Source organism: Oncorhynchus masou, chromosome 29 (assembly GCF_036934945.1).
Source record: "Oncorhynchus masou masou isolate Uvic2021 chromosome 29, UVic_Omas_1.1, whole genome shotgun sequence".
Taxonomy (NCBI): Eukaryota; Metazoa; Chordata; class Actinopteri; order Salmoniformes; family Salmonidae; genus Oncorhynchus; species Oncorhynchus masou.
This window is the reverse complement of record NC_088240.1, coordinates 2,552,014-2,578,311: the sequence shown is the minus strand read 5'-3', so window position 1 is coordinate 2,578,311 and position 26,298 is coordinate 2,552,014. Positions and strand designations below refer to the sequence as shown.

At 46.1% G+C, this 26,298-nt stretch overlaps 2 protein-coding genes across 3 annotated transcripts in view; both read left to right on the top strand.

The window, feature by feature from the left end:
- The first annotated feature begins 1,335 nt into the window (after positions 1 to 1,335).
- Positions 1,336 to 7,293, top strand: LOC135521389 (uncharacterized protein KIAA2012-like). The gene is made up of 5 exons (XM_064947289.1): positions 1,336 to 1,515; positions 1,713 to 2,003; positions 6,596 to 6,776; positions 6,971 to 7,153; positions 7,247 to 7,293. The coding sequence occupies exons 1-5, from the start codon at positions 1,411 to 1,413 to the stop codon at positions 7,291 to 7,293; spliced, it is 807 nt and encodes a 268-aa protein (XP_064803361.1). The 5' UTR covers positions 1,336 to 1,410.
- A 2,690-nt stretch (positions 7,294 to 9,983) lies between these two features.
- Positions 9,984 to 26,298, top strand: part of LOC135521087 (uncharacterized protein KIAA2012-like) — a 99,325-nt gene continuing 83,010 nt past the window's right edge. For both annotated transcript variants that reach the window (XM_064947032.1, XM_064947031.1), the window contains exons 1-6: positions 9,984 to 10,135; positions 11,216 to 11,265; positions 17,878 to 18,101; positions 18,218 to 18,342; positions 18,422 to 18,695; positions 19,070 to 19,270. In XM_064947032.1, the coding sequence (XP_064803104.1) occupies positions 10,031 to 10,135; positions 11,216 to 11,265; positions 17,878 to 18,101; positions 18,218 to 18,342; positions 18,422 to 18,695; positions 19,070 to 19,270 (979 nt within the window). In that variant the 5' untranslated portion in view covers positions 9,984 to 10,030. The remainder of the gene's footprint in view (positions 10,136 to 11,215; positions 11,266 to 17,877; positions 18,102 to 18,217; positions 18,343 to 18,421; positions 18,696 to 19,069; positions 19,271 to 26,298) is intronic.

Sequence of the window (26,298 nt, the reverse complement as noted above, 5' to 3'; positions counted from 1 at the left end):
TATGATAAAAAATGACAGATCTCTACATGCTTTGTAAGTAGGAAAACCTGCAAAATTGGCAGTGTATCAAATACTTGTTCTCCCCACTGTACAGGGTCAGTTCCAGGGTCAGTAGCTACAGTGGGGAGAACAAGTATTTGATACACACCGAGGAACTTGAAGCTCTCGACCCGTTCCACTGCACCGTAGTGTTGTCAGCAAACTTGGATCATGGTGTTGGAGTCATGCTCGGCCTCAGTCATTGGTTAAATGGGACTAAATACACATTCCTGTGGGGCCCCCGTGTTGAGGCTCAGCGTAATCTGCCTGTCGTGAAACTAGATCCAAAATGGCCCCCTTTCCTCTATAGTGCACTACTTATGACCAGAGCTCCATGTAGTGAACTATCTAGGGAATAGGGTGTCATTTCAGATGCCTGGGTCTCTCCTTTGTTGTGTTACTGTTTCAGGATGGGTGAAGGTGGTTAGGGCTGTTGGTCAGACAGGAAGGGAGGGGGTAATATCTGAGTTGCAACCACGGCAACAGAAACTCAGTGGTTGAGCTCTGCCTGTATAGAGATAAACTCTAGAGAACCTAGCAACACATAGCAACAGCAACTCGGCAAACACAAGCATTAAGGACAGACAGACACAGAGGGGCAGAGAGGCTATTCGCTTTTGACGACTCACATTCACCAGTTAACAAATTCAGTCTGTTCTATTTTAATGCCACAGCAGAATGGTACAAAGCTCCTAGAAGAGAGCCTTTTCCATTAAGTTTTTAAGCTTTGAAATGTGTGATTTAATGTTATTTTTAGTAAAATGACATACTTGTTTTTGTTTGTTTTATAGAGACAGGGGAATGAAACTGCTCTCCTGAGGATCTTTCTTCTACGAAAGAGCAGGAGCAGTGTCTGGAGCAGGATTTGTCTGAGAGGACAGTGTTTGGAGCAGGATTTGTCTGAGAGGACAGTGTCTGGAGCAGGATTTGTCTGAGAGGACAGTGTCTGGAGCAGGATTTGTCTGAGAGGACAGTTTGGAGCAGGATTTGTCTGAGAGGACAGTATCTAGAGCAGGATTTGTCTGAGAGGACAGTATCTAGAACAGGATTTGTCTGAGAGGACCGTATCTGGAGCAGGATTTGTCAGAGAGGACCGTATCTGGAGCAGGATTTGTCTCAGAGGACCGTATCTGGAGCAGGATTTGTCAGAGAGGACCGTATCTGGAGCAGGACTTGTCTGAGAGGACAGTATCTAGAACAGGATTTGTCTGAGAGGACCGTAGGAGCAGGATTTCTGAGTCTGAGAGGACCGTAGGATTTGTCTGAGAGGACATCTGAGGGATTTGTCCCGTATCTGGAGCAGGATTTGTCTGAGAGGACCGTATCTAACTGTTATTCCTTAGTGTTTGAAGAAGCAGCAGGCTTTTAGTCATGAAAGATATTGCTCTGTCGCTACTGAGTCGAGGCTGTGGCCATGTTGTCCAGTCACATCTGGGCAGTCAAGATGGACGACTGGAAGTCTACTTCGAACCGAAGGTAAATGTCAGCTCCTTTTACACGTCGTTCAGTCAGGAACAAGTTATAGCACATTATAAAGCATTATATCTGCAGGCTTTAATTAAAGTGGTACCCGTTAAAGTGAGTTGATGAATTTATTGAAGACTCAAATAACAATGAAATGTGGAAGTTATGATAAAAATGTTGACAATACAAAATGTTTTATTTCTACATAGGACTACTATCACTGGAAGTCTCAGCCCCCTCTGCTCCGCTTATCTAAGAGTGGCCGTCTGCTGGGCGGGGAGGAGCCAGCGCTCCCTAAAACCTACAGCACAAGACAGGGACCCCTCTTCCTATACTACCAGGAAATGGCCGTGACGTCCCCGTTTCTGTCATCATGCCCCTCAGTGTCCGAGGACATCAGGAAGAGGCAGGCCTCCCAACATTCCAGACAGGAAGTGGAGCTCCAGCTGAACACTCTGCGGGACCTGACGGGAGCCATACTGGCTTATGGGAGAAAGCAGGTAGAGCTCAGCCAATAGGAAGAGTTTGGGGCAACAAGCAGGTAGAGATCAGCCAATAGGAGACGTCTGGTCCCTGATTCACACTGTTGGGCCAACCAGAAACGTTCTGTGCTGGCTTGGATCATTTAGTTTCACATTGTCCATGAATTCAAAACGGAATAATATTTGTTTTGGAACTCACACACAAAGAGGTTCTCATCTCTCTACTCATTTCCACTGAGCTCTTCTCATAAGGAGCCAGATAGAGTTCAACCATAGCCTCATTGTCATACTGACCAGTGTTTAGCCCATAGGGAGAAATGGAGAGTGGAGCTGTATTTCTCATTCATGTCTTACAATCCCAAATGGCTCACTATTCTTTACATAGTGCAGTATGGTACAGTACCTGTGCCTGGTAAAATAATGCAGCCTCTCTGTCTCTCTCTCTCTCTCTCTCTCTCTCTCTCTCTCTCTCTCTCTCTCACACTCTCACACTCACACTCTCACTCTCTCACTCTCTCACTCTCACTCTCTCACTCTCTCACTCTCACTCTCACTCATATATATATTTATTTATTTATATATATTTGTGAAATTAGAATCCATAAAGGGAAGTAACTGATCGTAAAGGTTTATATCTGTGTATGTACTGTGTGTATATAGCTGACGTTTAGCTGACGGTCGTAGGGACAGGTTTAGAGATATCTGTGTATATAGCTGACGGTCGTAGTGGGACAGGTTTAGAGATATCTGTGTATATAGCTGACGGTCGTAGTGGGACAGGTTTATAGATATCTGTGTATATAGCTGACAGGTTTAGAGATATCAGTAGTGGGACAGGTTTATAGATATCTGTATCTGTGTATATAGCTGACGGTCGTAGTGGGACAGGTTTATAGATATCTGTGTGTATATAGCTGACGGTCGTAGTGGGACAGGTTTAGAGATATCTGTGTGTATATAGCTGACGGTCGTAGTGGGACAGGTTTAGAGATATCTGTGTATATAGCTGACGGTCGTAGTGGGACAGGTTTATAGATATCTGTGTGTATACGGTCGTAGTACAGGTTTAGAGATATGACGACGGTCGTAGTGGGACAGGTTTAGAGATATCTGTGTGTATATAGCTGACGGTCGTAGTGGGACAGGTTTAGAGATATCTGTGTGTATATAGCTGACGGTCGTAGTGGGACAGGTTTAGAGATATCTGTGTGTATATAGCTGACGGTCGTAGTGGGACAGGTGTAGAGATATCTGTGTATATAGCTGACGGTTGTAATGGGACAGGTTTATAGATATCTGTGTGTATATAGCTGACGGTCGTAGTGGGACAGGTTTATAGATATCTGTGTGTATATAGCTGACGGTCGTAGTGGGACAGGTTTAGAGATATCTGTGTGTATAGCTGACGTGGAATGGCTAGAGACTGAGAAAAGAGAAGAGAGGGATTATACATGCTGAGGATTGTACTCAAATCTTTGGGTTTATATCTGCACCATGAGGGTTAAATCAGACAATTAGGTGTGTTTTTGTAGAGCTAATCTTTTTGCGTGAGGTACTGCTCCACACACAGACCCCTTCCCGCACTCAACGTCATAGAGATATGTAGAGTTTCCTTGTAGGCCTATTTCTCCGAGGAAACTGTGAAGCCTGCTGTCTTTTTCTGCTTAAGAGGATTTTATTGAAGAATGTGAAACACTGTTGTGTCATGCTGTTCTTTATATGGCCTAAAATAAACGTGTTCATTTGGGCAGAATATTATATAGGTTTTATTGCAGACCAAATTGGATCTTATTGAAGAAGGACATTTCAATAAAAAAATAAAAATAACATTGTGATCTTAAAGACACAAAGTAACAACAGTCTATGATTAAAGGTTAGGCTATACTGGTCTAGATATATTTTGGCGCATGAAGGCTACACCTACAGACGGGAATGACAGACCGCAAATCAGTCGGACTGCACCGAATATGATGCCTTTCTTCGGAATGCTGAGGTCGCATAACGCTCACTGGACTGAGACCCGAAAGGGGATGAATGGTCTGAAGGAGAAAAGCCTGGAGACCCAGGAAGAAACCGACCAATTTCCATTCATAGCACGCCGTTTGTCGATAGCTACAATTGATAACCTTTTAAACCGTTTTTTTTTAAAGTGCCGCATCAGAAGCCTCTGTACCTTTTCAGTCGAATTCTGCTCCGGTATAGAATGGTCGGTATTGTTTCCAAGACTACAATAAACGTTCTGATTCGATGTGATGTTTTTTGTTGTTGTCTTTTTTTAACGATAGGGTAGATAGATGTGTTTTCTACTAAATGTTTTCGTAAGTCATTGTATTTAATGAACTTCAAAGTGCTTTTCTTAGGAGGGAGTTGTTTGTGCGCAGGCAGCTCGAATTGAATTTGATTGACAGTTCTAGTTGCCTAGTGACGGATTTTAGTCTCGCTTCAGAAGTGGAATTGCTTTACTGACAAGTTAAATAACCATTCAGTGGCAATTAGAAACTAGACTACACTATATATACAAATGTATGTGGACACCCCTTCAAATTAGTGGATAAGCCTATTTTAGCCATAACCATTGCTGACAGGTGTATAAAATTGAGCACACAGCCATGCAATCTCCATTAAAAAAACACTGGCAGTAGTATGGCCTTATTGATCAAAGAGCTCAGTGACTTTCAAGGTGGCACCTTCATAAGATGCCATCTTTCCAACAAGTCAGTTCCTTACATTTCTGCCCTGCTAGAGCTGCCCCCATCAACTGTAAGGGCTGTTATTGTGAAGTGATAATGTTTTGGAGCAACAACAACAAGAGGGGAACCGGCCAGACAGAGACAGGCAGAGACAGCAAGGGCGGTTCGTTGCTCCAGAGCATTTCCGTTCACCTTCCCATTCCTGGGCCAGAATACACTCAATCATATGACCCACTGAAGAGATGAGTCTTCAGTAAAGACTTAAAGGTTGAGACCGAGTTTGCATCTCTGACAATACCATCAAACCTTCTCCGCTATGCAATCTGGTTTCCTAGCTGGTCACGGGTGCAACCCAGCCATGCTCAAGGTCCTAAACGATATCAAAACCGCCATCGATAAAAAACAGTACTGTGCAGTCGTCTTCATCGACCTGGCCAAGGCTTTTGATTTCGTCAATCACCATATTCTTATTGGCAGACTCAACAGCCTTGGTTTCTCAAATGACTGCCTCGCTTGGTTCACCAACTACTTCTCAGACAGAGTTCAGTGGGTCAAATCGGACGGACTGTTGTCCGGACTTCTGGCAGTCTCTATGGGGGTGCCACAGGGTTCAATTGTCGGGCCGACTCTTTTCGCTCTTGCTGTGGGTGATTCTTTGATCCACCTCTACGCAGACGACACCATTCTGTATACTTCTGGCCCTTCTTAGGACACTGTGTTAACAAACCTGCAGACGAGCTTCAATGCCATAAAACACTCTTTCCGTGGCCTCCAAGTGCTCTTAAACGCTAGTAAAACTAAATGCATGCTCTTCAACAGATCGCTTCCCGCACCAGCCGCAAGCCTAGGATCAGTACTCTATCAACACTCTACTCAGCAAATTGAATGCAGTCTATTCACGGTGCCATCCGTTTTATCACCAAAGCCCCATACACTACCCACCACTGCGACCTGTATGCTCTCGTTGGCTGGCCATTGCTTCATATTCATCCCCAAACCCACTGGCCACAGGTCATCTATAAGTCTTTGCTAGGTAAAGCCCCGCCTTATCTCAGCTCACTGGTCGCCATAGCAGCATCCACCCGTAGCACGCTCTTGCAGGTATATTTCACTGGTCACCCCCAAAACCAACTGTCCATGCTCCAGCAGGTATATTTCACTGGTCATCCCCAAAGCCAACTCCTCCTTGGCCACCTTTCCTTCCAGTTCTCTGCTGCCAATGACTGGAACCAATTGCAAAAATCACTGAAGCTGGAGACTCATTTCTCCCTCACTAACCAGCAGTCAGAGCAGCTTACAGATCATTGCACCTGTACATAGCCCATCTGTAAATAGCCCATCCAACTACCTCATCCCCATATTGTATTTATTATTTTGCTCCTTTGCACCCCAGTATCTCTACTTGCACATTCGTCTTCTGCTCAACTATCACTCCAGTGTTTAATTGCTAAATTGTAATTGTTTCGCCACTATGGCCTATTAATTGTCTTACCTCCCTTATCTTACTTAATCTGCACACACTGTATATAGACTTTTCTGTTGTGTTATTGACTGTAAGTTTGATTATGTTCATGTGTAACTTTGTGTTGTTGTTTGTGTCGCACTGCTTTGCTTTATCTTGGCCAGGTCACAGTTGTAAATGAGAACTTGTTCTCAACTGGCCTACCTGGTTAAATAAAGGTGAAATCAAATTTTTAAAAACACACCCATTTAGAAACAAGCTATATTTGAACTATGGCAGAACACGGCCATATATAGCAGCTTTCTGTCTGTAGTTATTTTTTTTTTACCTCTGACAGGCTAAACATATTGCTAAAGCCCTTTTCCTACACTGGGAAGTATCTAAGGTGTTGTAGTATTTGTTATAATGCACCTGTTATGATTCTCATTAATAATGGTTTGTCTCTGTCTCTCCCTCAGCTTCGTGAGGAAGGAGAAGGCAAAGACACCAACCAGCCTGTCCTCCCCCTCCCCTCCAGTCATGAGCCCTACTATCCTCCCATCAAGCCCCCCTACCCCAGACACCCCACTAAGGGTTGGACTCCCTTCAGGTCTACCTGGAACTGCCAGGCAGCTCCCACCCACCTGGAGCAGCTTACAGGTAACACGCAGGACAGGCCAAAGGTCAAAGGTAACAGGCATAATAAGGGAACATGAAACGTGTCTGTATGTCCACCTTCTGTCAATAATGGCAGTTGGGATGAAAGTCTGAATATAGACGGGCTCAGCATGTCTATGAGTAGTTCACTGAAAAATAAAACTTTTCCTGTCCATCGCTTGCCTCTGTTCAACCAGATGATCCAGAGCTGTGTAGGGGCCATGTCAAGACCCCACGCCCCACTCCAGCTACAGGTGGCCTTTACCTTCCCAGTCCTGGCCAGGCAGTCTCCTACAATCCCTACAGGCAACCTCAAGTTCCTTTACCACCTATACCAGAGGTGAACTGCTACAAAAGAGACATATCTCATCCAGCATCAGGTAAACTCAGCATGTTGACCAACATACTGTCCCAATTATCTTTCCTTCATCCAAAAGTGCGTACTTGGTCACCTCCCTCCACTGATTTTAAAGGGATTGAGGTGAATGAAGGGAACAAGCATGGTGGAAACTTCTACTAGCCCATGCCTCCACTAATCCAATACTTTATGGTGGAAACTCCCATCAGGTTAGGGTGAAGATTAGTACTGAAGGACAGGGACAACAGTGGGAAGGTTAGTACTGAAGGACAGAGACAACAGACAGAAGGTTAGACTGAAGGACAGGGACAACAGTCAGAAGGTTACATTTACATTTACATTTAAGTCATTTAGCAGACGGAGCGACAAAATTGGTGAATTCACCTTCTGACATCCAGTGGAACAGCCACTTTACAATAGTGCATCTAAATCATTAAGGGGGGGTGAGAAGGATTACTTATCCTATCCTAGGTATCTTGCAGGTATATTAGGTTAGACTGAAGGACAGGGACAACAGTCAGAAGGTTAGTACTGAAGGACAGGGACAACAGTCAGAAGGTTAGTACTGAAGGACAGGGACAACAGTGGGAAGGTTAGTACTGAAGGACAGGGACAACAGTGGGAAGGTTAGTACTGAAGGACAGGGACAACAGTGGGAAGGTTAGTACTGAAGGACAGGGACAAAAGTCAGAAGGTTAGTACTGAAGGACAGGGACAACAGCCAGAAGGTTAGACTGAAGGACAGCGACAACAGTGGGAAGGTTAGTACTGAAGGACAGGGACAAAAGTCAGAAGGTTAGTACTGAAGGACAGGGACAACAGCCAGAAGGTTAGACTGAAGGACAGGGACAACAGTCAGAAGGTTTGTACTGAAGGACAGGGACAACAGTCAGAAGGTTAGTACTGAAGGACAGGGACAACGGTGGGAAGGTTAGTACTGAAGGACATGGACAACAGTCAGAAGATTAGTACTGAAGGACAGGGACAACAGTCAGAAGGTTAGTACTGAATGACAGGGACAACAGTCAGAAGATTAGTACTGAAGGACAGGGACAACAGCCAGAAGGTTAGACTGAAGGACAGGGACAACAGTCAGAAGGTTAGTACTGAAGGAAGGTTAGTACTGAAGGACAGGGACAACAGTCAGAAGGTTAGTACTGAAGGACAGGGACAACAGCCAGAAGGTTAGACTGAAGGACAGGGACAACAGTCAGAAGATTAGTACTGAAGGACAGGGACAACAGTCAGAAGGTTAGTACTGAAGGACAGGGACAACAGCCAGAAGGTTAGACTGAAGGGCAGGGACAACAGTGGGAAGGTTAGTACTGAAGGACAGGGACAACAGTCAGAAAGTTAGTACTGAAGGACAGGGACAACAGCCAGAAGGTTAGACTGAAGGACAGGGACAACATTTGGAACTTTAATAAGACACACTTCAGAGAGAGAGGAACGAGATGTTATTGGGACTCCCCTGTGAGTTAACGGGAGGTATTTTAGAGAAGGAAGTGCTGCTAGGTTTTAGAAGACACTCCCTGTGATGTGTTAGTGTGAGGTCGAGACGTCATGAGGATACGGGATCCCAACCTAACATGGTATGACTTTGTACTCTACACAGTACAGGCCCTAAAAAGTTGTGCTCTACATAATGAACAGGGTGCGATTTGGGAAGAAAACAGTATTACCCATTGTAATGAGAGAGGTTAATCAAATCTCCCCTTTATACAACCATCGACCTCTGAATAAATGTTATTTACTGCACCTATAGTGCAAACATGTTCTTCAGGAAGCATGAAAATCAAGTTACCCCTTCCTTGTCTTCCAACCTGTAATGTTATTGGACCTTTATTTAACTAGGAACCTTTATTTAACTAGGAAACTTTATTTAACTAGGAACCTTTATTTAACTAGGAACCTTTATTTGACTAGGAACCTTTATTTAACTCGGAACCTTTATTTAACTCGGAACCTTTATTTAACTCGGAACCTTTATTTAACTAGGAACCTTTATTTAACTAGGAACCTTCATTTAACTAGGAACCTTTATTTAACACCACAGTTTCATATTATAACAATTCACACCATTTAGCAGACGCTTTTATCCAGAGAGACTTACAGTTATTCATACATTTTACATATGGGTGATTCCACAACCCCCATATGGGTGACTCCACAACCCCCATAGGGGTGACTCCATAACCCCCATATGGGTGACTCCACAACCCCCATAGGGGTGATTCCACAACCCCCATAGGGGTGACTCCACAACCCCCATATGGGTGCTTCCACAACCCCCATAGGGGTCACTCCACAACCCCCATAGGGGTGACTCCATAACCCCCATAGGGGTGCTTCCACAACCCCCATAGGGGTGCTTCCACAACCCCCATATGGGTGATTCCACAACCCCCATATAGGTGCTTCCACAACCCCCATAGGGGTGACTCCACAACCCCCATATGGGTGACTCCACAGCCCCCATATGGGTGACTCCCCAACCCCTATATGGGTGACTCCGGGAATCGAACCCACAACCCCCATATGGGTGACTCCGGGAATCGAACCCACAACCCCCATATGGATGACTCCACAACCCCCATATGGTTGCCTCCGGGAATTGAACCCACAACCCTTGAGCCGTTGTTGTTTAAACCACAGAAGACGTCACACAGTTTGTGTACACAGCATGTCAGAGTGGTGTGGAGCAAGGCTCTTCTATTTTAATTGTTATCTATCAGTGGTAGCATTCATTCATTATGTCATGTAATGTCATCAATCAAGAACAACAGGTCAACATTTAAATGATCTAGTTGTTTGTTTGTTGTTGTTGTTATTATTGTTGTTTCTAAAAGGTTTGGAGGAGCAGGAGGCTAGGCTACTGAGGGGAGTGAAGTTTGAGGTCATGGTTGAGACACCCAGGGTTCAGAGGAGTCCCATCCCAGAGACAGAGCCTCTTTGGCGGGTAGAGAGTACAAGACACCTCCCTGGAGATCCACCTCACGGACAGGTGATAACAGAAACTAAGACTTTTCTGTCGAAATACCATTTTGTCATAGGCTTTTGGTTTCACTATAAGTAAGCCATGTCCGAGTCAGAACGGCCCATAGGACAGGGGTCTATCTCCTGTTTCTGTAGTGTGAGACAGTCAGAACGACCCATAGGGCAGGGGCCTATCTCCTGTTTCTGTAGTCTGTACCAGAACGGCCCATAGGGCAGGGGCCTATCACCTGTTTCTGTAGTGTGGACCAGAACGGCCCATAGGACAGGAGTCTATCTCCTGTTTCTGTAGTGTGGACCAGAACGGCCCATAGGACAGGGGTCTATCTCCTGTTTCTGTAGTGTGGACCAGAACGGCCCATAGGACAGGGGCCTATCTCCTGTTTCTGTAGTGTGGACCAGAACGGCCCGTAGGGCAGGGGTCTATCTCCTGTTTCTGTAGTGTGGACCAGAACGGCCCATAGGACAGGGGTCTATCTCCTGTTTCTGTAGTGTGGACCAGAACGGCCCATAGGACAGGGGCCTATCTCCTGTTTCTGTAGTGTGGACCAGAACGGCCCGTAGGGCAGGGGTCTATCTCCTGTTTCTGTAGTGTGAGACAGTCAGAACGGCCCATAGGACAGGGGTCTATCTCCTGTTTCTGTAGTGTGGACCAGAACGGCCCATAGGGCAGGGGCCTATCTCCTGTTTCTGTAGTGTGGACCAGAACGGCCCATAGGACAGGGGTCTATCTCCTGTTTCTGTAGTGTGAGACAGTCAGAACGACCCATAGGACAGGGGTCTATCTCCTGTTTCTGTAGTGTGGACCAGAACGGCCCATAGGGCAGGGGCCTATCTCCTGTTTCTGTAGTGTGGACCAGAACGGCCCATAGGGCAGGGGCCTATCTCCTGTTTCTGTAGTGTGGACCAGAACGGCCCATAGGACAGGAGTCCATCTCCTGTTTCTGTAGTGTGAGGCAGTCAAAACGACCCATAGGACAGGGGCCTATCTCCTGTTTCTGTAGTGTGAGGCAGCTTGATGTACTATTACACCCCATGGACTAGTCTCAACAATTTCAACATAACTGATCATCTTTTTTATATATTCCAGGCTGCACATCAGGAGGTTGGGAGGCCTGTGTTTACATACCCTGACGACAGGTACAGTATCTCTCTGACCCTCTAGAGCAGGTCTGTCAAACTCCTTCCACGGAGGGTCTGCGGGTTTTGGTTTTTTCCTTTCAATTAAGCCCTAGACAACCAGGTGAGTTCATTACAAATTTGTGACCTTATTTCATCAATCAAGGACAAGGGAGGAGTGAAAGCCCGCAGACACACTGCCTTCCGTGGAATGAGTTGGACATGTACTCTAGACCTTTGAATGATGCATGCACTCAAACACTTGGCCTCTATTGGTTGACTTATATTGAACAAAACGCAACATGCAACAATTTCAAAGATTTTACTGAGTTTATAGTTTATAGAAAGTAATCAGTCTATTGAAATAAATGCATTAGGCCCTAATGTTGCATGCTTTCCTGGTTCCCGTGGTTCACCGAATTGTGTGAGGGGTAGAAATGCCCGGATTTATCAATTCCCTTCTCCGGCCATTGTATTGTTCAGTTCAATGGTGAGAAATGTCTCAGTCCCTGGAGCAAAAATGTTGTACTCCCTAGGAGCATGAGTACAGGACATCAATAAGATGCTTCCAAACATTTTAAACCAGCATCAGGAAATTGAGTCTATCATAGTTCATGTGGGATTCAATGGCATTATGAAGGGCAGCTCAGAACAGCTGAAGATGGATTTTAAAGAACTGATTGACACCAACAAACGCCCCATAGTATCTAGGCTTCAGCAACATTATCCCAGGGGCGTTGGTAGATACGCCAGGGGCGTTGGTAGATACGCCAGGGGCGTTGGTAGATACAATGTAAGTAGCCAAATTGACTGTATGCCACTCTTACTGCCCTGAATGCGTCTGCTGGTCCCACAGCTGTTGAATGCAGTGATGCAGTAAGGGCCTATGAACCAGAGGTATACTGTTAGCACTGAGACGGTGTGCTCTGCACTCACATAAATAACATGAGCATGTCTACTTCTGCTAAGCCTTCCAGTAAAGCAATGAAAAGCATCCCAGAAAAAGACTAAATATATATATATATATTAATATTAATAAACCTTTTTTTAACTAGGCAAGTCAGTTAAGAACACATTTTTATTTACAATGATGGCCTACCAAAGGAAAAAGTCATCCTGCAGGGACAGGGGCCTGGGATTAAAATAAATAAATAAATACAATATAAATATAGGACAAAACACAACAAGAGACAACACAACACGACATAAAGAGAGACCATTAACTTTAAGCGTCTATACATTAACAAATGTAGCTTAAGAAACAAGGTTCATGAAATCAATGATTTAGTAGTAAGAGTATCAGTCAACCGCCCACAACCGTAAGGCTCTACAGAGGGTAGTGAGGTCTGCGCAACGCATCACCGGGGGCAAACTACCTGCCCTCCAGGACACCTACACCACCCGATATCACAGGAAGGCCATAAAGATCATCAAGGACAACAACCACCCGAGCCACTGCCTGTTCACCCCGCTATCATCCAGAAGGCGAGGTCAGTACAGGTGCATCAAAGCTGGGACCGAGAGACTGAAAAACAGCTTCTATCTCAAGGCCATCAGACTGTTAAACAGCCACCACTAACATTGAGTGGCTGCTGCCAACACACTGACTCAACAGCCACTTTAATAATGGGAATTGATGGGAAATGATGTAAAATATATCACTAGCCACTTTAAACAATGCTACCTAATATAATGTTTACATACCCTACATTATTCATCTCATATGTATACGTATATACTGTAATCTATATCATCTACTGCATCTTTATGTAATACATGTATCACTAGCCACTTTAACAATGCCACTTTGTTTACATACTCATCTCATATGTATATACTGTACTCGATACCATCTACTGTATCTTGCCTATGCTGCTCTGTACCTTCACTCATTCATATATCCTTATGTACATATTCTTTATCCCTTTACGCTTGTGTGTATAAGGTAGTAGTTTTGGAATTGTTAGCTGGATTACTTGTTGGTTATTACTGCATTGTCGGAACTAGAAGCACAAGCATTTCGCTACACTCACATTAACATCTGCTAACCATGTGTATGTGGCAAATAAAATTTGATTTGATTGATTTGATTTAGTTACAAACAGCACAAGAATGAAATCATTAACATGTATTGATCACATCTTAACTAATGCTGCAGACATTTGCATTAAAGCAGTATCCAAATCCATCAGATGTGGTAACCACAATATAGAAGCCATATCTGAACAATGCCATGGAAAACATAGAGCTGGCTGGGTTTACCATGCATCGGCAAGACAGAGCAGCTACGTCTGGAAAGACGAGGGGTTGGGGTGTGTGTCTCTTTGTCAATGACTACTGGTGCGTGATGTCTAGTATTAAAGAAGTCTTGAGGTATTGCTCTCCTGGGGTAGAATACCTGATGATAAGGAATATATCACATCAGTCACTGGCTTCATCAATAAGAGCATCGTCAACATTGTCCCCACAGTGACTGTACGTACATATCCTAACCAGAAGCCATGGATCACAGGCAACATCTGCACCGAGCTAAAGGCAAGAGCTGCCACTTTCATGGAGTGGGACACTAATCCAGACGCTTATAAGAAATCCCACAATATCCTCAGACAAACGATCAAAAAGGCAAAGAATCAATACAGGACTATGATTGAATCCTACTACACCGGCTCGTCGGATGTGTCAGCCCTTGCAAACTATTACGGCCTACAAAGGGAAACCCAGCCGCGAGCTGCCCAGTGACGTGAGCCTACCAGATGAGCTAAATGCCTGACATGCTGGCTTCGAGGCAAGAAACACTATCCCAGATGACTGTGTGATCACACTCTTGGTAACAGATGTGAGCAAGACCTTTAAACAGGTCAACATTCGCAAGGCATTCGCATTCGCATTCCTCTCTGCCTCCTTCTTTCCACTCCTCTCCTCTTTTGACCTCACCCTCTCACCTTCCCCCCCTACTCACAAGGCAGGCAATACGCTCGACCTCATCTTTACTAGATGCTGTTCTTCCACTAACCTCATTGCAACTCCCCTCCAAGTCTCCGACCACTACCTTGTATCCTTTTCCCTCTCGCTCTCATCCAACACTTCCCACACTGCCCCTACTCGGATGGTATCGCGCCGTCCCAACCTTCGCTCTCTCTCCCCCGCTACTCTCTCCTCTTCCATCCTATCATCTCTTCCCTCTGCTCATACCTTCTCCAACCTATCTCCTGATTCTGCCTCCTCAACCCTCCTCTCTTCCCTTTCTGCATCCTTTGACTCTCTATGTCCCCTATCCTCCAGGCCGGCTCGGTCCTCCCCTCCCGCTCCGTGGCTCGACGACTCATTGCGAGCTCACAGAACAGTGCTCCGGGCAGCCGAGCGGAAATGGAGGAAAACTCGCCTCCCTGCGGACCTGGCATCCTTTCACTCCCTCCTCTCTACATTTTCCTCCTCTGTCTCTGCTGCTAAAGCCACTTTCTTCCACTCTAAATTCCAAGCATCTGCCTCTAACCCTAGGAAGCTCTTTGCCACCTTCTCCTCCCTCCTGAATCCTCCTCCCCTCCCCCCCCTCCTCCCTCTCTGCAGATGACTTCGTCAACCATTTTGAAAAGAAGGTCGACGACATCCGATCCTCGTTTGCTAAGTCAAACGACACCGCTGGTTCTGCTCACACTGCCCTACCCTGTGCTCTGACCTCTTTCTCCCCTCTCTCTCCAGATGAAATCTCGCTTCTTGTGACGGCCGGTCGCCCAACAACCTGCCCGCTTGACCCTATCCCCTCCTCTCTTCTCCAGACCATTTCCGGAGACCTTCTCCCTTACCTCACCTCGCTCATCAACTCATCCCTGACCGCTGGCTACGTCCCTTCCGTCTTCAAGAGAGCGAGAGTTGCACCCCTTCTGAAAAAACCTACACTCGATCCCTCCGATGTCAACAACTACAGACCAGTATCCCTTCTTTCTTTTCTCTCCAAAACTCTTGAACGTGCCGTCCTTGGCCAGCTCTCCCGCTATCTCTCTCAGAATGACCTTCTTGATCCAAATCAGTCAGGTTTCAAGACTAGTCATTCAACTGAGACTGCTCTTCTCTGTATCACGGAGGCGCTCCGCACTGCTAAAGCTAACTCTCTCTCCTCTGCTCTCATCCTTCTAGACCTATCGGCTGCCTTCGACACTGTGAACCATCAGATCCTCCTCTCCACCCTCTCCGAGTTGGGCATCTCCGGTGCGGCCCACGCTTGGATTGCGTCCTACCTGATAGGTCGCTCCTACCAGGTGGCGTGGCGAGAATCTGTCTCCTCGCCACGCGCTCTCACCACTGGTGTTCCCCAGGGCTCTGTTCTAGGCCCTCTCCTATTCTCGCTATACACCAAGTCACTTGGCTCTGTCATAACCTCACATGGTCTCTCCTATCATTGCTATGCAGACGACACACAATTAATCTTCTCCTTTCCCCTTCTGATGACCAGGTGGCGAATCGCATCTCTGCATGTCTGGCAGACATATCAGTGTGGATGACGGATCACCACCTCAAGCTGAACCTCGGCAAGACGGAGCTGCTCTTCCTCCCGGGGAAGGACTGCCCGTTCCATGATCTCGCCATCACGGTCGACAACTCCATTGTTTCCTCCTCCCAGAGCGCTAAGAACCTTGGCGTGATCCTGGACAACACCCTGTCGTTCTCAACTAACATCAAGGCGGTGGCCCGTTCCTGTAGGTTCATGCTCTACAACATCCGCAGAGTACGCCCCTGCCTCACACAGGAAGCGGCGCAGGTCCTAATCCAGGCACTTGTCATCTCCCGTCTGGATTACTGCAACTCGCTGTTGGCTGGGCTCCTGCCTGTGCCATTAAACCCCTACAACTCATCCAGAACGCCGCAGCCCGTCTGGTGTTCAACCTTCCCAAGTTCTCTCACGTCACCCCGCTCCTCCGCTCTCTCCACTGGCTTCCAGTTGAAGCTCGCATCCGCTACAAGACCATGGTGCTTGCCTACGGAGCTGTGAGGGGAACGGCACCGCAGTACCTCCAGGCTCTGATCAGGCCCTACACCCAAGCAAGGGCACTGCGTTCATCCACCTCTGGCCTGCTCGCCTCCCTACCACTGAGGAAGTACAGTTCCCGCTCAGCCCAGTCAAAACTGTTCGCTGCTCTGGCCCCCCAATGGTGGAACAAACTCCCTCACGACGCCAGGACAGCGGAGTCAATCACCACCTTCCGGAGACACCTGAAACCCCACCTCTTCAAGGAATACCTAGGATAGGTTAAGTAATCCTTCTCACCCCCTTAATGATTTAGATGCACTATTGTAAAGTGGCTGTTCCACTGGATGTCAGAAGGTGAATTCACCAATTTGTAAGTCGCTCTGGATAAGAGCGTCTGCTAAATGACTTAAATGTAAATGTAATGTAAATGCTCTGATCAGGCCCTACACCCAAACAAGGGCACTGCGTTCATCCACCTCTGGCCTGCTCGCCTCCCTACCACTGAGGAAGTACAGTTCCCGCTCAGCCCAGTCAAAACTGTTCGCTGCTCTGGCCCCCCAATGGTGGAACCAACTCCCTCACGACGCCAGGACAGCGGAGTCAATCACCACCTTCCGGAGACACCTGAAACCCCACCTCTTCAAGGAATACCTAGGATAGGATAAAGCAATCCTTCTCACCCCCCCTTAAATGATTTAGATGCACTATTGTAAAGTGGCTGTTCCACTGATGTCAGAAGGTGAATTCACCAATTTGTAAGTCGCTCTGGATAAGAGCGTCTGCTAAATGACTTAAATGTAAATGTAAATGTAAGGCCACGGGGCCAGTGTCTTCACTGACATTTTCCACCTCTCCCTGACCGCGTCTGTAATACCTGCATGTTTCAATCAGACATAGTCCCTGTCCCCAGAAAAGAGAAGGTAACCTGCCAAAATTATTCCCACCCCGTAGCACTCATGTCGGTAGCACTCATGTCAGAGACCTGGCAGTGTGGTGCCAGGACAACAACCTCTCTCTCAATGTGAGCAAGACAAAGGAGCCCAACATGGACGGGGCTGTAGTGGAGCCCCGTGAAATGAACGTTCAATTCTCTGTCAACAGCTCTGTTGGACATGGTCTTTTATTGTCCCCAGCACAAGGTGCACCTGTGTAATGGTCATGCTGTTTAATCAGCTTCTTGATATGCCACACCTGTTAGATGGATTGATTATCTTGGCCACGGAGAAATGCTCACTTACAGGGATGTAAACAAATTTGTGCACAAAATTTGAGAGAAATAAGGTTTTTGTGCGTATGGAACATTTATGGTGTCTTTTATTTCAGCTCATGAAACACAGGACCAACACTTTACATGTTGAGTTGATATTTTTGTTCAGCGTAGTTCGCTATAGCTTGGCTACTCATGATATTTTTGTTCAGCGTAGTTAGCTATAGCTTGGCTACTTATGATATTTTTGTTCGGCGTAGTTAGCTATAGCTTGGCTACTCATGATATTTTTGTTCAGCGTAGTTAGCTATAGCTTGGCTACTCATGATATTTTTGTTCAGCGTAGTTAGCTATAGCTTGGCTACTCATGATATTTTGCATGTTTGCATGGCATATTGCTTTGAGATTTCTTTATGTTATGAAAAGCACTATAGAAGTTGAATACATTATAATGATTTAGTGTGAAAGACTGTGAGGAGGTTGGAGAAGAGAGACCCTGGCCTCTACAGAGAGGAGAGAGACCCTGCCCTCTACAGGGAGGGGAGAGACCCTGGCCTCTACAGGGAGGAGAGAGACCCTGCCCTCTGAAGACGGCCTCAGTAGATTCCTCCTGGAGAAGCAGCCAGCTATCACACGTCAACTACTATGGTGGTTACCTGGGTGGGGCCCAGCAGGGACGGACACGTGAGTTTACCTTCCTTCAGTTCAGTTGTGAAGAATGAAGAAGGATTGTGAGTGTGCATGTGAGTGTTCACGTGTTTCACAGAGTCAAATGTATACTTTTTTGTTTCTTCGGTCAGTGAAACAAGGCAGCACAGACACAAAAAAGGACAACACATCCTCGGACCCCAGCTTCTCCAGATTGCATCTCCCCCCCCTTTTTTCTGGCTCAGTGGTCAGTCTGGACCAGGAGAGTAGTAGGAGGGTAAGTAAGGCAATCTAATGACACAAGCTTTGAGCTTCATAGTATTCCAACATAATAACTCTAAATCGTCATATGGCAGAAACCAAGGAGTCCAGGTGGGCTGGGGGGGAAGTTCCTGCCACTCATACATGAGGCGTATGTCAGCTCTGAGGATCCAGCCCAGACCCAGCCAGAGGGTACCCATCCAGAGAGGTTGACCCAGACCTATCCTGTCCATCCAGCCCACACCATCCTAGAGCCCCAAGCCCATCCAGAGAGGGCCCACCTGGAGAAGCCAGGGCCCAGGAGGCTGCTGCTGTCAGTGCTACTACCCCTTGGACATACAGAGGAGGAGGGGGTGCAGGCTCCGTGTGGTATTTAAATACAAAATGTTTGACCTTTATTTAACTAGAACAAACTCTTATTTTCAATGATGGCCTAGTAACCGTCAGTTACACCTTGTTCAGAGGCAGAGCAACACTTTTTTTGTTTTTACCTTGTCAGCTCGGGGATTTGATCTTGCAACCTTTCGGGCTACAAATCCAACGCTCTAGCCACTAGGCTACCCCCCCCCCCATGATCCCTTTGTTTTCTCTGTGTATTTTAATATTTGACATGCTGACTAATACCTACTAGGACATTCTTATTGACTGTATTATTTAACCAGGTAAGTCATTAAAACACACATTTTGTTTTCCACTAAGGATATTCATCCTGTTGTCCTGTTGGTCTCTTCTGTGTCTCTCAGCTGGTGTCCACTACAAGCCATCAGAGGAGGAGAGAGGGGAGCCTCACTGTGGAGAGACGGGGCACAAAAGAGAGAGCACTAGAAGAGGGGAAGGAGAAGGAGGAGGAGGAGGAGGAGGAGGAGGAAGGGGTCTCCCTGAGAAAGGCTCTAAGCACACCGGGCCTGAGAAGAACGGTCTCTCTCTACTTCAGCCTGGGGAAGGTATTCACTGGGCTGAGGGGATTATACTGGTCCCAGATCTGTAGTCTCCTCCTATAGCCTGGTCCCAGATCTGTAGTCTCCTCCTATAGCCTGGTCCCAGATCTGTAGTCTCCTCCTATAGCCTGGTCCCAGATCTGTTGTCTCCTCCTATAGCCTGGTCCCAGATCTGTAGTCTCCTCCTATAGCCTGGTCCCAGATCTGTAGTCTCCTCCTATAGCCTGATCCCAGATCTGTAGTCTCCTCCTGTAGCCTGGTCCCAGATCTGTAGTCTCCTCCTATAGCCTGGTCCCAGATCTGTAGTCTCCTCCTATAGCCTGGTCCCAGATCGGTTGTCTCCTCCTATAGCCTGGTCCCAGATCTGTAGTCTCCTCCTATAGCCTGATCCCAGATCTGTAGTCTCCTCCTGTAGCCTGGTCCCAGATCTGTAGTCTCCTCCTGTAGCCTGGTCCCAGATCTGTAGTCTCCTCCTATAGCCTGGTCCCAGATCGGTTGTCTCCTCCTATAGCCTGGTCCCAGATCTGTAGTCTCCTCCTATAGCCTGATCCCAGATCTGTAGTCTCCTCCTATAGCCTGGTCCCAGATCTGTAGTCTCCTCCTATAGCCTGGTCCCAGATCTGTAGTCTCCTCCTATAGCCTGGTCCCAGATCTGTAGTCTCCTCCTATAGCCTGGTCCCAGATCTGTAGTCTCCTCCTATAGCCTGGTCCCAGATCTGTAGTCTCCTCCTATAGCCTGGTCCCAGATCTGTTGTCTCCTCCTATAGCCTGGTCCCAGATCGGTTGTCTCCTCCTATAGCCTGGTCTCAGATCTGTTGTCTCCTCCTATAGCCTTGTCCCAGATCGGTTGTCTGGATCAAATCAGCGAAGTAGGTAGGAGTAAGCCCATGTAATGCTTTGTAGGTTACCAGTAAAACCTTGAAATCAGCCCTTGCCTTGACAGGAAGCCAGTGTAGGGAGGCTAGCACTGGAGTAATATGATCACATTTTTTGGTTCTAGTCAGGATTCTAGCAGCCGTATTTAGCACTAACTGAAGTTTATTTAGTGCTTTATCCAGGTAGCCGGAAAGTAGAGCACTGCAGTAGTCTAACCTAGAAGTGACAAAAGCATGGATTCATTTTTCCGCATCATTTTTGGACAGAAAGTTTCTGATTTTTGCATTGTTACGTAGATGGAAAAAAGCTGTCCTTGAAACAGTCTTGATATGTTCTTCAAAAGACAGTTTTATTTGAGACGACTGTACAACCATCAAGATTAATTGTCAGATTCAACAGAAGATCTCTTTGTTTCTTGGGACCTAGAACAAGCATCTCTGTTTTGTCCAAGTTTAAAAGTAGTAAGTTTGCAGCCATCCACTTCCTTATGACTGAAACACATGCTTCTAGCGAGGGCAATTTTGGGGCTTCACCATGTTTCATTGAAATGTACAGCTGTGTGTCATCCGCATAGCAGTGAAAGTTAACATTATGTTTTCGAATGACATCCCCAAGAGGTAAAATATATAGTGAAAACAATAGTGGTCCTAAAACGGAACCTTGAGGAACACCGAAATTGACAGTTGATTTGTCAGAGGACAAACCATTCACAGAGACAAACTGATATCTTTCCGACAGATAAGATCTAAACCAGGCCAGAACTTGTCCGTGTAGACCAATTTGGGTTTTCAATCTCTCCAAAAGAATGTGGTGATCGATGGTATTAAAAGCAGCACTAAAGTCTAGGAGCACGAGGACAGATGCAGAGCCTCGGTCTGATGCCATTAAAAGGTAATTTACCACCTTCACAAGTGCAGTCTCAGTGCTATGATGGGGTCTAAAACCAGACTGAAGCATTTCGTATACATTGTTTGTCTTCAGGAAGGCAATGAGTTGCTGCGCAACAGCCTTTTCTAAATAAAATTGAGAGGAATGGAAGATTCGATATAGGCCGATAGTTTTTTTATATTTTCTGGGTCATGGTTTGGCTTTTTCAAGAGAGGCTTTATTACTGTCACTTTTAGTGAGTTTGGTACACATCCGGTGGATAGAGAGCCGTTTATTATGTTCAACATAGGAGGGCCAAGCACAGGAAGCAGCTCTTTCAGTAGTTTAGTTGGAATAGGGTCCAGTATGCAGCTTGAAGGTTTAGAGGCCATGATTATTTTCATCATTGTGTCAAGAGATATAGTACTAAAACACTTGAGTGTCTCTCTTGATCTTAGGTCCTGGCAGAGTTGTGCAGACTCAGGACAACTGAGCTTTGAAGGAATACGCAGATTTAAAGAGGAGTCCATAATTTACTTTCTAATAATCATGATCTTTTCCTCAAAGAAGTTCATGAATTTATCACTGCTGAAGTGAAAGCCATCCTCTCTTGGGGAATGCTGCTTTTTAGTTAGCTTTGCGACAGTATCAAAAAGGAATTTCGGATTTGTTCTTATTTTCCTCAATTAAGTTGGAAAAATAGGATGATCGAGCAGCAGTAAGGGCTCTTTGATACTGCACGGTACTGTCTTGTAATGTGATGTCGTGTCTTTGGCTATGCCGGATTAAGTGATATGACATGCTATTCTATAAAATAATTTCTCTGTAATTAATATTACCTGATTAAGCTAATCAGGTAAATAATTAACTAGAATGTCGGGGCCCACGAAAGAGTGTTTATAGAGCTGTTATCTTCCGAATAAACTCTTAAAGACCTAGTAATATTTTACATCAGTAGCAGTCCATTTTTAATCGTTATTATATGCATATCCTAGCTTCTGGAACCTGAGTAGTTAACAGGCAGTTAACTTTGGGCACTTCATTCATCCAAACTTCCGAATACTGCCTCCCCCTTAAGAAGCTTTAAATGGTAAAGTAATAAAGTTGTTTGTGGTGAAGTGATAAAGTGGTAAAGAGAGTCTGTTCTGTGGTACCAGCTACGTAGTTTAGGGCTCTGCTCTGTGGTACCAGCTACGTAGTTTAGGGCTCTGTTCTGTGGTACCAGCTACGTAGTTTAGCGCTCTGCTCTGTGGTACCAGCTACGTAGAATAGGGCTCTGTTCTGTGGTACCAGCTACGTAGTTTAGGGCTCTGCTCTGTGGTACCAGCTACGTAGTTTAGGGCTCTGCTCTGTGGTACCAGCTACGTAGTTTAGGGCTCTGTTCTGGGATACCAGCTACGTAGTTTAGGGCTCTGTTCTGTGGTACCAGCTACGTAGTTTAGGGCTCTGTTCTGGGATACCAGCTACGTAGTTTAGGGCTCTGTTCTGGGATACCAGCTACGTAGTTTAGGGCTCTGTTCTGTGGTACCAGCTACGTAGTTTAGGGCTCTGTTCTGTGGTACCAGCTATGTAGTTTAGGGCTCTGTTCTGGGATACCAGCTACGTAGTTTAGGGCTCTGCTCTGTGGTACCAGCTACGTAGTTTAGGGCTCTGTTCTGGGATACCAGCTACGTAGTTTAGGGCTCTGTTCTGTGGTACCAGCTACATAGTTTAGGGCTCTGTTCTGTGGTACCAGCTACATAGTTTAGGGCTCTGCTCTGTGGTACCAGCTACATAGTTTAGGGCTCTGTTCTGTGGTACCAGCTACGTAGTTTAGGGCTCTGTTCTGTGGTACCAGCTACGTAGTTTAGGGCTCTGCTCTGTGGTACCAGCTACGTAGTATAGGGCTCTGCTCTGTGGTACCAGCTACGTAGTTTAGGGCTCTGTTCTGTGGTACCAGCTACGTAGTTTAGGGCTCTGTTCTGTGGTACCAGCTACATAGTTTAGGGCTCTGTTCTGTGGTACCAGCTACATAGTTTAGGGCTCTGCTCTGTGGTACCAGCTGCATAGTTTAGGGCTCTGTTCTGTGGTACCAGCTACGTAGTTTAGGGCTCTGTTCTGTGGTACCAGCTACGTAGTATAGTGCTCTGTTCTGTGGTACCAGCTATGTAGTTGAGGGCTCTGCTCTGTGGTACCAGCTACGTAGTTTAGGGCTCTGCTCTGTGGTACCAGCTACGTAGTTTAGGGCTCTGCTCTGTGGTACCAGCTACATAGATTAGGGCTCTGTTCTGTGGTACCAGCTACGTAGTTTAGGGCTCTGTTCTGTGGTACCAGCTACGTAGTTTAGGGCTCTGCTCTGTGGTACCAGCTACGTAGTTTAGAGCTCTGCTCTGTGGTACCAGCTACGTAGTTTAGGGCTCTGCTCTGTGGTACCAGCTACGTAGTTTAGGGCTCTGCTCTGTGGTACCAGCTACATTGTTTAGTGCTTTGTTCTGTGGTACCAGATACAGAGTACAGGACTCTGTTCTGTGGTACCAGATACATAGTACAGGACTCTGTGGTACCAGATACATAGTACAGGACTCTGTGGTACCAGATACATAGTACAGGACTCTGTTCTGTGGTACCAGATACATAGTACAGGACTCTGTGGTACCAGATACATAGCACAGGACTCTGTGGTACCAGATACATAGTACAGGACTCTGTGGTACCAGATACATAGTACAGGACTCTGTGGTACCAGATACATAGTACAGGACTCTGTGGTACCAGATACATAGCACAGGACTCTGTGGTACCAGATACATAGTACAGGACTCTGTGGTACCGGATACACAGTACTGGACTCTGTTCTGTGGTACCAGATACATAGTACAGGACTCTGTGGTACCAGATACATAGTACAGGACTCTGTGGTACCAGATACATAGTACAGGACTCTGTGGTACCAGATACATAGTACAGGACTCTGTGGTACCAGATACATAGTACAGGAATCTGTTCTGTGGTACCAGCTACATAGTACAGGACTCTGTGGTACCAGATACATAGTACAGGACTCTGTGGTACCAGATACATAGTACTGGACTCTGTTCTGTGGTACCAGATACATAGTACAGGACTCTGTGGTACCAGCTACATAGTACAGGACTCTGTGGTACCAGATACATAGTACTGGACTCTGTTCTGTGGTACCAGATACATAGTACAGGACTCTGTGGTGCCAGCTACATAGTACAGGACTCTGTGGTACCAGATACATAGTACAGGACTCTGTTCTGTGGTACCAGATACAGAGTACAGGACTCTGTGGTACCAGCTACATAGTACAGGACTCTGTGGTACCAGATACATAGTACAGGACTCTGTTCTGTGGTACCAGATACATAGTACAGGACTCTGTGGTACCAGATACATAGTACAGGACTTTGTGGTACCAGATACATAGTACAGGACTCTGTGGTACCAGATACATAGTACAGGACTCTGTGGTACCAGATACATAGTACAGGACTCTGTGGTACCAGATACATAGTAAAGGACTCTGTGGTACCAGATACATAGTACTGGACTCTGTTCTGTGGTACCAGATACATAGTACTGGACTCTGTTCTGTGGTACCAGATACATAGTACAGGACTCTGTTCTGTGGTACCAGATACATAGTACAGGACTCTGTGGTACCAGATACATAGTACAGGACTCTGTGGTACCAGATACATAGTACAGGACTCTGTGGTACCAGATACATAGTACAGGACTCTGTGGTACCAGATACATAGTACTGGACTCTGTTCTGTGGTACCAGATACATAGTACTGGACTCTGTTCTGTGGTACCAGATACATAGTACAGGACTCTGTTCTGTGGTACCAGATACATAGTACAGGACTCTGTGGTACCAGCTACATAGTACAGGACTCTGTGGTACCAGATACATAGTACAGGACTCTGTGGTACCAGATGCATAGTACAGGACTCTGTGGTACCAGATGCATAGTACAGGACTCTGTTCTGTGGTACCAGCTACATAGTACAGGACTCTGTGGTACCAGATACATAGTCCAGGACTTTGTGGTACCAGATACATAGTACAGGACTCTGTGGTACCAGATACATAGTCCTGGACTCTGTGGTACCAGCTACATAGTACGGGACTCTGTTCTGTGGTACCAGCTACATAGTACAGGACTCTGTGGTACCAGATACATAGTACAGGACTCTGTGGTGCCAGCTACATAGTACAGGACTCTGTGGTACCAGATACATAGTACAGGACTCTGTTCTGTGGTACCAGATACAGAGTACAGGACTCTGTGGTACCAGCTACATAGTACAGGACTCTGTGGTACCAGATACATAGTACAGGACTCTGTTCTGTGGTACCAGATACATAGTACAGGACTCTGTGGTACCAGATACATAGTACAGGACTTTGTGGTACCAGATACATAGTACAGGACTCTGTGGTACCAGATACATAGTACAGGACTCTGTGGTACCAGATACATAGTACAGGACTCTGTGGTACCAGATACATAGTAAAGGACTCTGTGGTACCAGATACATAGTACTGGACTCTGTTCTGTGGTACCAGATACATAGTACTGGACTCTGTTCTGTGGTACCAGATACATAGTACAGGACTCTGTTCTGTGGTACCAGATACATAGTACAGGACTCTGTGGTACCAGATACATAGTACAGGACTCTGTGGTACCAGATACATAGTACAGGACTCTGTGGTACCAGATACATAGTACAGGACTCTGTGGTACCAGATACATAGTACTGGACTCTGTTCTGTGGTACCAGATACATAGTACTGGACTCTGTGGTACCAGCTACATAGTACAGGACTCTGTGGTACCAGATACATAGTACAGGACTCTGTGGTACCAGATGCATAGTACAGGACTCTGTGGTACCAGATGCATAGTACAGGACTCTGTTCTGTGGTACCAGCTACATAGTACAGGACTCTGTGGTACCAGATACATAGTCCAGGACTTTGTGGTACCAGATACATAGTACAGGACTCTGTGGTACCAGATACATAGTCCTGGACTCTGTGGTACCAGCTACATAGTACGGGACTCTGTTCTGTGGTACCAGCTACATAGTACAGGACTCTGTGGTACCAGATACATAGTACAGGACTCTGTGGTACCAGATACATAGTACAAGACTCTGTGGTACCAGATACATAGTACAGGACTCTGTGGTACCAGATACATAGTACAGGACTCTGTGGTACCAGATACATAGTACAAGACTCTGTGGTACCAGATACATAGTACAGGACTCTG